This window comes from Zosterops lateralis (genome assembly GCF_965231275.1).
Source record: "Zosterops lateralis genome assembly, chromosome: 1".
NCBI classification, from domain to species: Eukaryota; Metazoa; Chordata; class Aves; order Passeriformes; family Zosteropidae; genus Zosterops; species Zosterops lateralis.
Window position 1 is genome coordinate 24078001 of NC_139762.1, and position 15177 is coordinate 24093177.

The 15177-nt window shown below is 47.2% G+C and overlaps 1 protein-coding gene across 2 annotated transcripts in view; it reads left to right on the forward strand.

The window, feature by feature from the left end:
• Window positions 1-2666: 2666 nt before the first annotated feature.
• The window catches only part of FZD1 (frizzled class receptor 1), a gene marked incomplete at its 5' end in the record, with an annotated part of 102761 nt that continues 90250 nt past the window's right edge, over window positions 2667-15177 (forward strand). For both annotated transcript variants that reach the window (XM_083875738.1, XM_083875739.1), the window contains one exon: window positions 2667-4685. In XM_083875738.1, coding sequence (XP_083731864.1) covers window positions 2667-4424 — 1758 coding nt within the window. In that variant the 3' untranslated portion in view covers window positions 4425-4685. The remainder of the gene's footprint in view (window positions 4686-15177) is intronic.

The following is a 15177-nucleotide window of genomic DNA, read 5'->3' on the forward strand; positions in this document are numbered from 1 at the left end:
TTTTTTTTCTGTTATGTGAAAAATCATTAAACAGTTAAAATGAGCAAGTCCTAGAAACTTTTCTGAACTTACCAGCTCTCAACCCTTGTTCTTCTCCCCACAATACTACCTCCATCCTTTTTCCACTTTTTCTTTCTGAGCTGGTCTTACTGATACATCTTGAAGTAGTTTTTCTCAAGCTGCATTTAGCTTTTAGCTAATTACTGCATTTAGACAGTTACTGCTTCAGAACCAAAACAATAATAATAATAATAAATTAGCTTGTTAGTCCAAAAATGTAGCTCTTTTTCCTTCTGTACTGGTTGGTCTTAAAAAATCTATTATGTACATGTACAAACCTTATCTGTATACACTGGTCTTTCTCCTAGAACAATCTTCTCAGTTATTAGTTATTATTATTATATCTCTAGATGGTGTTTTTCAGTTTGAGAAGTGTTTCCTTAATATTTCAACTGCAGACCCCAGTAGGTAGAATTTCAACCAACTGATGATGCAGTTAGGCATCTTAATTATCTCTCCTGGATTGTGTGATGTGTTCCCAGGTCTAAAGAGGAGAGGCAGAAAGCCAAGGAAGCTTCCTAAGACCAGTTAGAAATTCACACTCACTGTCTAAGACAAAGAACACAGAAATATTTATTCCAATGTAAAGATCTAGTTCAGTCTTTTTTAGGATGAACAGAGGAATAGTACTGATATTTAGGACTGAATATAAATAGGTTTTGTGCTAGAAAAAAGTTAATAATTTTAATTACTCATGTAGATCTGAAGAGAAAAATCTGTAGCTTCAAACTATAAATACAATATTTAAGGAATCAAACTGTTCAGCAGAAAATGGAAAAAGGTATTTGTGCGTGTCATTTTTGAACTATGGTCCTCTGAGAAGAGAGTTCTTGACAGAGCTCAATGAACCTCAGTAAACGAGGACATCAGCAATCGACATTTTTCAGGATGTGCAATTTCTAAACATGATCCCACTCCTGCAGTCGTTACACAGCATAGATTTTGCTATTAATTAGTTTGAATGTGGGACAGTACTGCTGGGAGAAAGAAAGTGGCCTAAATAGCATGGTCCAAATTTTATCTGTAGCTATCCAAGAAATACGGATGTCTTTTATTAACCCTTGCCACCTCTGACAGCTAGAAATAAATGCTGGAGCTGTCTTACTACTAATGGATTTTTGGAGCTCAATTAACACGTAAGGCGGAAAGGGTGGGAGCATGCTGCAGAGAAGGAAGACAGCTGGTGGGAGAAGTCCCATGCCTGGTTCAGCTTCAAATGGCAGAATTAACCTTCGGACAAATATGAGAACATTTCCACAGACGACAGAGCGCCTTAATTACTGAATGTCTGGAGAACGGGGCAGGGTTCTTCTCTCCAGGAGCAGACTTTATTATTCTTATTCAGTTCCAATGAGTACAGTAAATCCCCTATTCAGCCTTCATCGTTTTTCTGGACTATGCATTTCGGGAGAGCCAACAGGACCTCCATTCTGTTTGTGCAATAGGGCTTCAGGCAGGCAGAAATGGCCACTGCTGGCGGTCACTGTGAGCCCGCTCACCCCCTCCCAGAATATAGCAACAATTAAAAAAACCTGACGGGAGGTATTGCAAGTCACACAGCATTCGACTTTGAGTCACACCGGAATAGTTGCCCACTAAGCAGAGGGAGGAAGGGAAATGGGAAAGCCCTTTTGGGATTATTTTCTTATACCGGGCTGCTGCTGCGGACACGGTGGGAGGAAGGCGCAGATAACACACTGGCAACAGCTCGGTACCAAGTTACTTGAAGTGTCCCTGGGGAGAGGCGAGTTTTAGGCACCCCAGCACCACCGTGTTGCGATGTGCCACACCGCGGCCTGTGCCTTCCCCGCCCCTGCCCGCGCCCCCGGTGACCGCAGCGTCGTCTCCCCCATTTCAGAGCTGCAGAGACACCCCGGCCGCGCACTGCTCCCCGCAGCAGAGCCCTGGCAGCGCCGCGGGTCCCTCCTCCAGTGCTGCCCTTTGCTATGTGCCAAACATCGATTCCCCCCCGGGCTCAGCCCGGCTGCCCGCACGGCGGGGACACCCTGGGCCCCGGCCCGTCCGGGTGCGCCGCTCAACAATCGTCAGCACCGGGGAATCCAAACCCACCCCCGGGACGGCCGGGCCGGCGCGCTGCCGCCCGACACGGCACAGCCCCGTCCCCGCTCCCCGCCCCGCGGCCGGGCCCCCTCCCCATCCCCGCCCCGCCGCCTTTGTGCGCCTCAGGAGCGGGGCAGCCCCGCGCCCGCCCCCGGCCGGGGCCCTGGGAGACGGTCCCTTGCGCAGGAAAGTTCGGCGTCGGTTTCAAGGCTCCTCCCTCCGGTGGAGCAGACTGCGGGGCGCCTGGAAACCGGTCGGAGGGAGCGCGGCGCGGCGCGGCGAGGGGCGCGGGCTCGAGGGGCCGGCACAAATGGTCAGGCGGCGGCGGCGGAGGCGGCGGCGGCGGCGGTAGCGGCGGCAGTCGGAGGCGCGGCGGAGCTGCCGCCCGTGCGGGCAGAGCTGCGCCCCGCGGCCCCGTGAGCGGCGGCCCGGGCTGCCCCGTCCCTGCCCGCCGCTCCCTTCATGAGTCGGAAGTTCGGGCCGGGAGGAGCAGCGGCGGCGGGGCGGCGGCGGGAGCCCGGCAGGGCGGGCGGCACCGACTGAGCATGGCCGAGCGGCGCGGGCCGGCGGCGAGCGGCGGCGGCGGCGGGGAAGTTGGCGGCGGCCGGAGCCCGCGGCTGCCGCTGCTGCTGCTGCTGCTGCTGCTGGGGGCGGCGGCGCCGGCCGGGGGACAGCTGCCGGCGTCGCAGTACAACGGCGAGCGGGGCATCTCCATCCCCGACCACGGCTACTGCCAGCCCATCTCCATCCCTCTCTGCACTGACATCGCCTACAACCAGACCATCATGCCCAACCTGCTGGGCCACACCAACCAGGAGGACGCGGGGCTGGAGGTGCACCAGTTCTACCCGCTGGTGAAGGTGCAGTGCTCGGCCGAGCTCAAGTTCTTCCTGTGCTCCATGTACGCGCCGGTGTGCACCGTGCTGGAGCAGGCCCTGCCGCCCTGCCGCTCCCTCTGCGAGCGGGCCCGCCAGGGCTGCGAGGCCCTCATGAACAAGTTCGGCTTCCAGTGGCCCGACACGCTGCGCTGCGAGAAGTTCCCGGTGCACGGGGCCGGCGAGCTGTGCGTGGGGCAGAACGCCTCCGAGCGCGGCACCCCCACGCCCGCCCTGCGCCCCGAGAGCTGGACCAGCAACCCGCAGCGCGGGGCCGGGGCCGGGGGCGCGGGGCACGGCGAGCCCCGGGGGCGCTTCACCTGCCCCCGGGCGCTGAAGGTGCCCTCCTACCTGAACTACCGCTTCCTGGGGGAGAAGGACTGCGGGGCGCCCTGCGAGCCCGGCCGCCTCTACGGGCTCATGTACTTCGGGCCCGAGGAGCTGCGCTTCTCCCGCACCTGGATCGGCATCTGGTCCGTGCTCTGCTGCGCCTCCACCCTCTTCACCGTCCTCACCTACCTGGTGGACATGAAGCGCTTCAGCTACCCCGAGCGGCCCATCATCTTCCTCTCGGGCTGCTACACGGCCGTGGCCGTGGCCTACATCGCCGGCTTCCTGCTGGAGGAGAGGGTGGTCTGCAACGAGCGCTTCGCCGAGGACGGATCCCGCACCGTGGCGCAGGGCACGAAGCGGGAGGGCTGCACCATCCTCTTCATGATGCTCTACTTCTTTGGCATGGCCAGCTCCATCTGGTGGGTCATCCTCTCCCTGACCTGGTTCCTGGCTGCTGGCATGAAGTGGGGCCACGAGGCCATCGAGGCCAACTCCCAGTACTTCCATCTGGCCGCCTGGGCCGTGCCGGCCATCAAGACCATCACCATCCTTGCCCTGGGACAAGTGGACGGGGACGTTCTCAGCGGCGTCTGCTTTGTGGGCATCAACAACGTGGATGCCCTGAGGGGCTTCGTGCTGGCCCCCTTGTTCGTCTACCTGTTCATCGGCACCTCTTTCCTGCTGGCCGGCTTCGTGTCCCTCTTCAGGATCCGGACCATCATGAAGCATGACGGCACCAAGACAGAAAAGCTGGAGAAGCTCATGGTGAGGATAGGCATCTTCAGCGTCCTCTACACGGTGCCGGCCACCATCGTCATCGCCTGCTATTTTTACGAGCAAGCTTTTAGGGAACAGTGGGAGCGGAGCTGGGTCACGCAGAGCTGTAAGAGCTATGCCATTCCCTGCCCCAACAACCACAGCGGCCACCACCCGCCCATGAGCCCCGACTTCACTGTCTTCATGATCAAGTATCTCATGACCTTAATCGTGGGCATCACCTCGGGCTTCTGGATCTGGTCTGGGAAAACCCTGAACTCCTGGAGGAAGTTTTACACCAGGCTCACCAACAGCAAGCAGGGTGAGACCACGGTCTGAGACCCCTGCTTGCCAGGCTGGGGAGGTGCGGGAGGACTGGGGCTTTGCCTCGGAAAGCAGCTCCTTATCCAGCCTTGGGAAACTTTTGGGACTGCGAGTGGCTTCCGCAGGCGGCGGGGAGCGGAGGACGAGCCAGGGGGAGCCCGGTGCCCGGGATCTCCGGGCTCTGCCCTCCCTGTGCCGCTCGGGATGTCTCCCTGTAGGAGCTGAACGCGCTGTCAGGTTGGGGGAGAGGGATGTAAATAGCCTCTGTAAGATTTTGTAAGTATATTTGTATTTAAATTACAAAAAAACTCACTTTTTTAATTATTTAGGACACTTCTAACCTGTTTGTGGATTTTACTTCCTCGCTTCCCCCCGACCCCCTTTTTTCCTATTTAAAGAAAAAAAAAGCTTTGGATTTTTATTTCTTAGGCCAGGATGGGAAAAGCTGCCGGTAAGAGAATCGAAAACAAACCGCATTCTTCTCCCCCACACAGGTTTTGTAATGGCTTTGCTTGGAATTTCAGCTGCATGAGCCGGAGGGCCCGGAGCGGGGCTGCGGCCGGGGCGCCTCCTGAGCCGGGCGGGGTCCGGCCCGCGGTGCCTGGAGCTGGGGATGGGGAGGAGCCGCTCCCCGCCCCGGGCCCGTCCGGGGAGCCCGGACCCCCGCCCGCTCCTGCGGGGGAGGACGGGGAGCCGCCCGGGCATGGAGCCCCGGCCCCGCTGACCCCGCCGGGCCTCTCCAGGGGCACAGACAGCAGCCCCGCTCGGGGCGGGCCTCTCGCTGCAGGGAGAGCCCCTGGCCGTGCCCGGGGCCGGCGGTGCCCGGGGCTGGCCGGGGTGGCACGGGCTGGCCGGGGTGGCCGGGGTTGCAGGGTCTGGCCGGGGTTGCAGGGTCTGGCCGGGGTGGCAGGGGCTGGCCGGGGTGGCAGATCTGGCCGGGGTGGCAGGGGTTGCAGGGGCTGGCCGGGGTTGCAGGGTCTGGCCAGGGTGGCAGGGTCTGGCCAGGGTGGCAGGGGCTGGCCGGGGTTGCAGGGTCTGGCCAGGGTGGCAGGGTCTGGCCAGGGTGGCAGGGGCTGGCCGGGGTGGCAGGGGCTGGCCGGGGTGGCAGATCTGGCCGGGGTGGCAGGGGTTGCAGGGTCTGGCCAGGGTGGCAGGGGCTGGCCAGGGTGGCAGGGGCTGGCCGGGGTGGCAGGGGCTGGCGGCACCGCTCGGCTCGGGAGGAGCTGGCCTGGCTCGGTGCACGGGTTGGGGTTCAGACCCCCTGCAGCTGTAGTAGCTCCGATGGCTCAGGAGGTGGATGGCTCAGGAGATAGACCGAAATTCCCTCCTGCTGGGGTTTCTCTCTAAGCCCGCTTTGCAGTCCGGGGGCGCCCCGCGGGGGCTCCTACCCCGCCTGCCCCGGTCCCTCCTGCCGGGCCGCCGCCGGCTGGGGTCAGCGAGCAGGAAACACGGGCTCCCTGAAAGGAGCTTCATCGGAATAAAACGCAGCATTCAGTTTGGGGCTTTTGTTTGTTTCCTCCCTGCCCCCTAGTTATATTCGTACACCGGCTCTTCATATAGGAAACATTGGAGCCATTGCCATTCCTCTGAATTTTAATTCTTTGGGATTTAAATCATTACACGTTATGAGGGTGTGATGTTTTTTGCCAGTAGTAAAAACAGTGGAAAGGAAAACAGAAAAGCAGAATGCTTAAGCACTGGTGAGATGTGAGACATGAAAGAGCCTCTGCTGTCTTTTCCCCCCTCTTTTTCGGCATAGAAATAACATTGCAGACTGCAAGGATAAGATACCATGTGTGCAGTTTATCTACTACCTTGTACGCTCCTGGGTGTGTGGGATTGTGCTTCTAATAAATTAAAAAAGTTAAAGACGAAATTGTAACTTTCAACAGATGCATTTGAATATGTAGACCTCTGTATGAAAAACAGCAGAATGCTTCTCTCCTGATTGTATTGTTTTAAACTTTTTTTTTATATTACAAATGCCTGTATTTAGGTTCATAAACATTATCTATGGCTACCATACCCTGAAATGCAAAATTATTTTAATTTGGTATGCATTTATTTCTGTTCATTATCACAAGATCATCTATATTTATAGAGGAATAGAAATTTATATATATTAAATACCATATTTTTAATTTCTCTGAAATAAATTGAGGTTTTGTACAAAAGTATCTTGTCCCTTTACATATTCCTCTAACTCCTATTGTGTGAAAGCAGTGTATATACTTACTACAAGATGTGTGGGATTCCTTTTTTCTTTTCTTATGTTGAGTTCACAGTAACAAGCTGAAATTCAGTGTAAGAATTCATTATGCATTTTGGTTTTTATCTCTGGGCCGGTCTAGATTAATCCTTCAAAAGAAGTAATGTAAACTGTTCAAGATATCTGACAGGGTATGGTCAGTGGTGTGAAATCCAAGAAGAGATCTGCTATATGGCAGGAGAAGAAAGAAGCTCACCAGTTGTTTTTTTTTTTTTTTGGTGGGTTTGGTGGTGATTTTTTGTTCGTGGGTAGGGTTGTTTTTTGATTTATTTATTTTTTATTTTATTTTTTTTTTTATTTTTTATTTTATTTTATTTTAATTTTTTGGTTGCAGAAGAGGCTTCTCTCAACTTAGCCTTTCTTCTCATTTTTTTACTAAAGTAAAAAAAAAATTATCAGTGCTTTAAATGACACTCAAATTATGATGCAATAGTGTCCAAATGTTTTAATGAGTAAAATAGTTTTAAGTTTTATTTTCCTGAATTTGGACTCTTTGGTTAATCCAGAGTTAAATGTTCATGGAAGCATTTCATCTTTATGGAAAGTACACACATTCTTCGACCTTACAACAAAATACTTTTTTTTTTTTTTTTTCTTTTTTTTTTTTTTTTCTTTTTTTTCTGTAATTCATTGTTTGAAGTGCCATTCAGTAAGTGTGGGTTTATTAGGAAAGACTGGTTAATTATCAAACTTGATTTTTGATTTTTAGTGTTATAACCTGGCGTAAAGCATTTAATTCTGTAGATCTGGAGGCAGATAGAAATGATTTTTGGCTTGTTTACTTTTTTTCAAACTGTGATGTATAAACAGCCATAGAGAAGTAAGGGAAGCTTAACAGAATTTCTCTAAGGTGAGACAAGGTGGCAGGGTTTTCTCGTTACTTTAAAATTTGATCTACATAAACATAGTTCCTGCTTTCTCAGATACTTGGACATTTTTCTCGAGTTTTTTTCCTTCTTTTATTTTGGTGGCGGCGGGGGGGGGGGGGGGGGGCGGGTGTGAAGGGTGTATTTTAGCATTTAAAATTGTGCTGGTCAGCACTCTGCTAATGACCTGAAGTAAATTCACTTTCAGTTGCAATGGAATTCTTTTTGGTCATTGTATAATTACATTTCAGCCCTTTTGGCAGATCTGTTTTCTTGCAACAATGTATGTGGTTTATTTGTGGGTGGGACAACACATTTGTAACAGAGATATTTTATTTATGGTAAAGATGGGAAGACCAATCTTTTAAAAATACTTCTCAGAAATGAATGATGGAATTTTTTTCTACAAGAAGTAAAATGTCAGTATTTACAATTCAAGATTTGCAGCAGATATGGATCCCCCTCAGTTTACTGGATTTTTTTTTTTTTCAGAACTAAAGCTCCATATTCGGTCTTGGTTATTTTAATAGATATACTAGAGAGTGTAATATGGTCATAAATCTGTTGAAAGAGCACCCCCTGCTTTTTTGTTTGCTAATTTTTGTGACCCTTCACAGGGCAGTAATTGCAAGGGTCACAGTCATCACTGAATGCTGTGGTGCTATCTGTGTAGCCTATCCACCTTTTTATATTTTATTTCTCAACACATAATGGTATTTCAGATGCTTTATTAATAAGATACAAAAATATCTTTTGCATTGGGCATCAGTAATGGTTTGCTGTTAGAAAGAAATCTGTCCATTGCTCCAGGGTGTTTAGATGGGGGTTTTACAACATAGTCTGGGTAATTGATGTGCCATGGTTACTAGAGAAAATATCAAAAAAATAGAAAGTTTCAATATAAGTATTAAGTAGAAAGTATCAGTATACAAAGAAGCAGTTTTTCCCACTTTTCTTGTCCCTGACAAGGTTGGTATGAGAACAAAACTGGTATAACAAAGTTTTTTGGGCTGAAGTTCTTGTTTAGGCATTCCATACTCAGCAGCTTTGCTTTCTCTTATGGGATATATTTATACCCTGAAATGAAGGGACACCCAAAATCACCATTCCCCTGAAGAGGGCTGTAGCCTGAAGAGCTGGGGATGTTGATGTACTGTTAATCCTTCAGTAACAGTAATGGTCTTTAATGTAGTGGCAAATTTGTGGTATTTGTGGAATGAAATTATATGCTGTTTCCATAACAAATCCTATTGGGAAGAAGTAGGATTTCTGGTTTATTCATGTAGTAATGCCCAAAATTTCTGGTATATGCACATATTTGTGTGTGTTTGTGTTATGTTTGGTTTTGTTTTTTTTTTTCAATTGAAGGGCAAGACAAGACTGAAATCTAGTGGGTCTCAATTCTGCCCTCTGGATGATGACCACCCTTCTGTTGCCATTTCTTTACACTTTGAAAAAAACTATTATTCAAAGGGATGATAGCTAGGTACGAGAAGAGACTGCTGTATATTTACATGAAGAGTATTTTTCAAAATAGGCTATGAGCTAGTATCTCATCAGTCCTTTGCCAATCTCAGCCACAAGAGACCACTTCCAGACTGGCACTGTAGTCCTTTTTAAAGGTGTGCACCCTGAAGCTGACCAGAGAAAGTAATCCTGAGTTTGGCATGACACACTTTAAAATTATTGGGAGTACTCCTGCAAGAATTTTGCATTTGTGTGATGTAATCCTCCACCCCAGCACTGCATGACCTCAGAAAGTGCTTCAGCCAGCAAAACTCAAGACAGATGAAGAGATGCTAAGTCAAGCATTTAAATGCTTACCTATAAAAATAAGGAAACTGAGGCACAGCTCTGTTTTTATAATGAATTTACCCTCTAGTGCTCAGGCACTGGAATTGCATTTTATTTGATAGATGTTTTCAATGACAGCACTACATGACTGGCAATACTGTGCAAAATCTGAGTATCAACCTCACCCCCCTTTTAATTCTCCTAGATTTTATTGGTTGCTGTTTGCATTGCTGGACCCAGAGCATCGTTGCTTTGCACGTTGTGCAGACTTGGAGTCATGGATCACATGGATTCTGAATTCAAATGCTGTTTCAAAAAAGCAAGTCAGTAATCTGCTTAGACACATTAGAAGAGATGGTTGCTCTTGTGTCCATAGCTGTGAGAGTTTTTCATATTTGTAAATCTCTTGCTGCTGTTGTTCAGTTGAGCTGTAAGGCTTATGCAATGATTCATTTGGAGAAAGAGAACTTCATTTTTCTTGCTTTGGACTGACTCCTTTGCGGTTTCTGTGTTTACAGTATAAAAGAGAAATGCTTTGTTCTGAAGCTCCTGATCAATTTTGAAATAGCACTACCATAATTTAAAAATGGCTTAGCAGGTTTAGTAAGCAAGTCTTGTCTTACAACTGAGACCTTGGTTTCCGCAGTTTAGTTTTTAGAAGTCTACAAGTATTTTAAGATGTGAAATAGCTTCTTAAGGACAAACTTAACATGCCAGGATTAGGTCCTGGACACATTGCAAGCATTAGGAGCCCCATATTCATTTGTGAATGGTATCAAACACCATCACCACCCAGTGATGATGTTAAAGCAGACTAGATAAGCCCTGTAAGAGAAAAAGGAAAGGCATAATTGCATTTAGATGCCAACTTAAATTCATTCTGCACCTTCTGTCATTTGAGGTCACTAAATGGAGAAGCAAATGTAATTTCTGTCATATGGGAGAGATTCCAGTGAATTAGCAAAATAGACTTTAATAAACAATATGTAATTTCAAGTGTAACATCTTTCAGATAAAAGCAATACCACATTGATAGTTAACTTGTAGACAATGCTTTAAAAAAATTTAAATACTTTAAAACATGCTGATTTTGTAGGTCATGACAACTTGTGATTATTCTAAACTCCCACTGTAACCACATCAGAGAGTCTTCCAGGCATGAGGTCTTGCCCTTGTTTGCATTCAAATCAGCAGGATTAAGTTGCTTATCTTGAAGTTGAGTAAATAAACTCTAGTTTTCTACTCGGACAACACTTAATGAAGACCCAGACCCACATTCAGCTATCAACCTTTTATGAAGTGAGGCCCCCACAAGCTTTGCCTTCTCCCTGTATCCTAAGGCTTGGTTGCAGTGTGAGAGAAGTATTGGGCATGACTGAGCTTCACTAAGGTGAAAATTTCACAATAACCATTAAACTGATGTAAACGTGCTGCATTGGGAGGCTTCTGTCAGCCACCACGTAAACTATTTTTCATGGGTTTTCTTAGAAATAACTTCTTCAAGAGTGCTGAAGTGATAGACTTTTATTTGCAATTAGCTGTCATTTGGATGGTTGCATTATTAGTGGTTTGCAGCATTTAATAAGGTGTTATCCTAGGCTAACATAGAATGCTACCCTATGTCAAAGGTGCAGCACATTAGGTGAAATTTGTCCTCCTTGTGATATCACTCAGGATCCCTTTGGGTGAGAGAGAAGGGTATTTTTGCCTAGTTCTAGTATATCTTGCCTAATATTAATTACTTGCTGCAACGCAAATTTAGAAATATTTATGGAGTGGTTTAATGACAAAGACAACAAGAAAAGTGAAAATGTCCTGTATCCCTCAGGTGGGATGTCTTAATGCTGTTTTGTTGCACACTTGTTTGTATAATTCAGATCCCATGTAAGTGTTTTACGTTCTGTGACTCGGCACTAGTCTCACTGGCTGTGTTTACCTGAGACAAAAAGTATCTCTCAGTGACACTCTATGACTAGTCATGTTATCTTGTTCAGGTTTGTTTGAGTAACTTTGTTTGAGTAACTAGTAACTTTGTTTGAGCTTCACTACCAGGCTCAGAATACTGCAGAAGGGCAGGACTGCCAGCCACAGGACTGTGCAGTCCATTTGAGCAACACAAGAACATGCTAGCCCCCACCTGGCACATTGCCCACCTCTGGTTCAATGCCTGTAGCTCCACTGGGCATCGGTGTGTCACTCTCACTCAGAGGTAGTGTTGGCCTTTTCCTGCAAACTCCACGGATATCCTACTGGCAGCAACACTGCTGGGGCTATGCTGAATTGGCTCATTTTCCTGGCTGTCCAAGCCATGTGCTGGCTCTTTTGTTTTTCCCCCACCTACCTAGTTCGGACACTATCCTGGCTACTCTTAATCCCTGCATTTGATGGAGGAAGTTACAGGTAGTAACAGTGCCATTGCGACATCCCCATCCTACTGTTCTACTGCTCTCTTGCCTGTCACTCTCAGGTAACTCCTCTGGAAGCATCCTTGCTCCAACCACTGTTCAACGGAATATAACTTGGTCAGATCCCCATTTATTGTTGAGAACTGACTGTGCAGTGTGCATCATGTTCCTCACAAAATCTTTACTGTTCAAACAGAGAAATGACTTACTCTGAAGGTGTTTTAGAGTTTATTCATGACATTTCACTTTTAAATACAAGCACAAATACTTTCCCAAAGGAGCTGATCTTGAATTAATACTGAGAGTACAGAGTGGGCAGGTTAAAAATTTCCAGTTGTTCAAATTAAAATATTACTGTGGTAAATTCACTCCATGTGAAATTGAGAAGGAAAGGCTGCAACACACCTTTATGATTGCCTTCAGGAAAATGAGTGTTTCATTTATAGCCTTTTCATCTACAACTGCATCTAAAGAGGAAATAATAATAAAAAAGCCAACGCAAAACCTCAAGGTGAGTTTTTCAAAATATTCTTATAAATGAAAAAATTGCAGGAAAACCAGCTCATCACAAAGTCAGATTTTGCAATGACTCTTGTTACCTTCTCAGTACTTATTTTTTCTGTAATGGTGAAAGCTTAGCTTTTATTTTCTGTGAATGGGGAGGGTAATTAGTCTCCTCTTAGCATGAAGCTGTCTCTTAAAAGACTGCAAGTAGTTTATTTATTTACTTCTTAATTAAGAAAATAGCTACCCTAATTCTGAGGGAAGTGAAAGAAAATTTTGCAACCTGCTCAAATGTTCAGCATTTTGTAGGATTGGACACTTCACTGTTAACAAAATTAATAGAAGGAAGTGGTGCTCAGTTATACGAAAATGGATTCTAACCAATTCCAGTTAAGAGTTGCAACTGGGATGACTTAACTCAGTGTCTGAGCACCACCTCCACTTCCTGACAGAAAGATTTGCAGTTCTGGGGCAATGAAGCATACCAGCTCTCAGCCCACGTGTGACAGCAAATGAGGAGTGCTGTGTTGAGCACTGCTAAGTCTGAACTCCTTGGTGTTGTGTTGGGGCTGCTCTTCCCAGGCATGAGGACATGGGGGAGAGAGATTTAAATCAGGGGCTGGGGAGGCAGCTGGCTGTGGTGTGCAGGCAAGGAAAGATCAGAGAGGCAGGAGGAGGAAGGACTGCAAAGGGGGAAGGCATTAGGAGATGGTTGTCTGCACAGGCCAGGTTTAGGATATTGAACTGGGAACTTGTGGCAGTGCAGGATTTGTGCCTCTCTTGCTAGGGGTAGCTGAAGACCACCATAACTCACATGTGGGAAGAGAATGGCTTTCCAGAGCAGGCAGAAACCATGGGCATGTCCTCTAGCATATGCTCCAGAGGCACGGAAGATAGAGGCAGGGAAACAGCTTGTCTGCGTGTTTGGGAATCCCAGCAAGACAAACCTGTTGCATCATGGAAGGGGGACAAGCAGAGTGGGCTGCAAACCCGGGGCTGAGGCGATGGTGGGATGGGGAGCAGGACAAGGCGAGGAGATCAGCCAGACCCAGCTCTCTCTAGATGGCAACCTCGAGGCTTCCACAGTTTTCCCTGGATCCTGCTTTCCACTCCAATATTAAAAATCTCCCTACAGGGGAAAATGGAAAGGAAATTGTGTGGTAGACTTTGCTATGTTTCCAGCTGAATATTTCCATAGGAGTGGGCAGCTGGGCCCAGTGTTTCTTAAGATATCTTTGCAATAAGAGTAAAATCCCGGCTCTGCTGAAGGCAGCGGGCAATTGTGAGCCTCCTGTTGGCGTCCTGAGGGCTGTAATTTCTTCTTGGCTTCAAGATGCATTAGGAAGTGCATGGAGTTCCTGGGAGGGAACAGAAAAAAAGGAAAAATCAAAGCTAAAGATTTCTTATCCAAAAGTTGTTCATAGTGCTTAGTTTCATCAGAATTCACAATGTTTTCAGTGGTTTTCTGACCATATTTACTAAGGTTATATAGGTACTATCCAGGGGCAGACATTATCTAAGCATCTGAGTACTTCAGTACCTCAGTCTTCTGCTTTATAAAAAACAGATTAGTTTCTCAAAAATGATCAGTTACCAAATGCTTGTTTTGATTTTTCCTTGGGAAAAGAAAAGCTAATAATCTCTGTTTGAAATGGGGCTACTTTTACTTCTATGTGTGCTGACAATCAGAATGTCTAGCAGGTATTTTTTCTATCATTTAGTTTTACGATTCTTTGTAAAAGTCATATTTTATATTTTCTCGGAAGTGTTGTTTTCTTGCAGCAGTTCTGGAAATAGCTTTTTAGTTGCAGCCAGTAAGTGGATGTGTACCATTTGGGAAGGCAGCCTGGAGAGCAGGCACAGGCAAACTGCAAAACAACTTAACTTGTGGAATTAACACTTCACGATGACACCCATTAAAAATATTCAGAGATTGACTCAGCCTGCCCATGTTACACAAATAACATGCTTGGCTCTGAACGATTCAAGATCTTATCTGCTTTCAACACAAGTTCACTGTGGAGGGCCTGATCCTGTTCTCATTAACCTACAAAGGAGTTTTGCTGCACACTTCAAAGAGAATTACATGAGCAGCATTTGCAATGAAGCACACAAGGTTCCTGTATCTTTTCCCTTTTTTCTTTCTCTTTTTAAAAAAACTATATTCCAAACTACAACAAAACAAAACAAAAAAAGTAGGCTAGGAAGCAGTCAAAATAAAGCTGCTGTTCTTGTTGAGCTGTGTTGTTGCTTGAAAGCTCTGTTTGTTTGGAGTTCTTAAGTGCAAACTGAGAGTAGAAACCAGAAATAGCTGAGAAGGGTTTGGTTATATTTGTAGCAGAGTACCCTCCATTCCCATCATTTCCCTAATGGGAGCCTTGCATGGCCCATGGTATTTCTTTGCACCTTGCACAAGTATTTGCAGAGATGTGGAGCAGAGCCAGGGTGTGCAGCCTCTGATAATGTATCCATATAAACAGCGGTGCCTATGAGGGTCACTGCAAGCAGCTCCTCTAAGCTCTGGGAAGGGAACCACATTCCTTCTTTGTTTTCCCTGTGCACAGCTTTTGAAAAGGAGGAGACACATATGGAGGAGGGATGGGATAGAGCAACCATTGGGGATTTTGTTTGGTTTTCTGTTTCTTCTGTGCTGTCATATTAAATAAGAGAATGAGTTCGCCCATATTTTGCCCTTATGGTTTTATTGCTTTGTAGAAGAAAAGCCTTGTGGCTGTACAAAGATGCTGGTTCCTTTGGCAGAGGAAGCAGCAAGCATATTGTTCAGCACACTTCAGGTGTTCTAAAATCCCTCTTTGTGGTAGAAGGGCATGGCATTCCAAGGGCATCACCCACAGTGGAGTACAGCAGTGGTGCAGAAGAACCATCCCTCCTGTGGAGGCCCATGGAGACTCTTTGTCTTTACTGCCCCC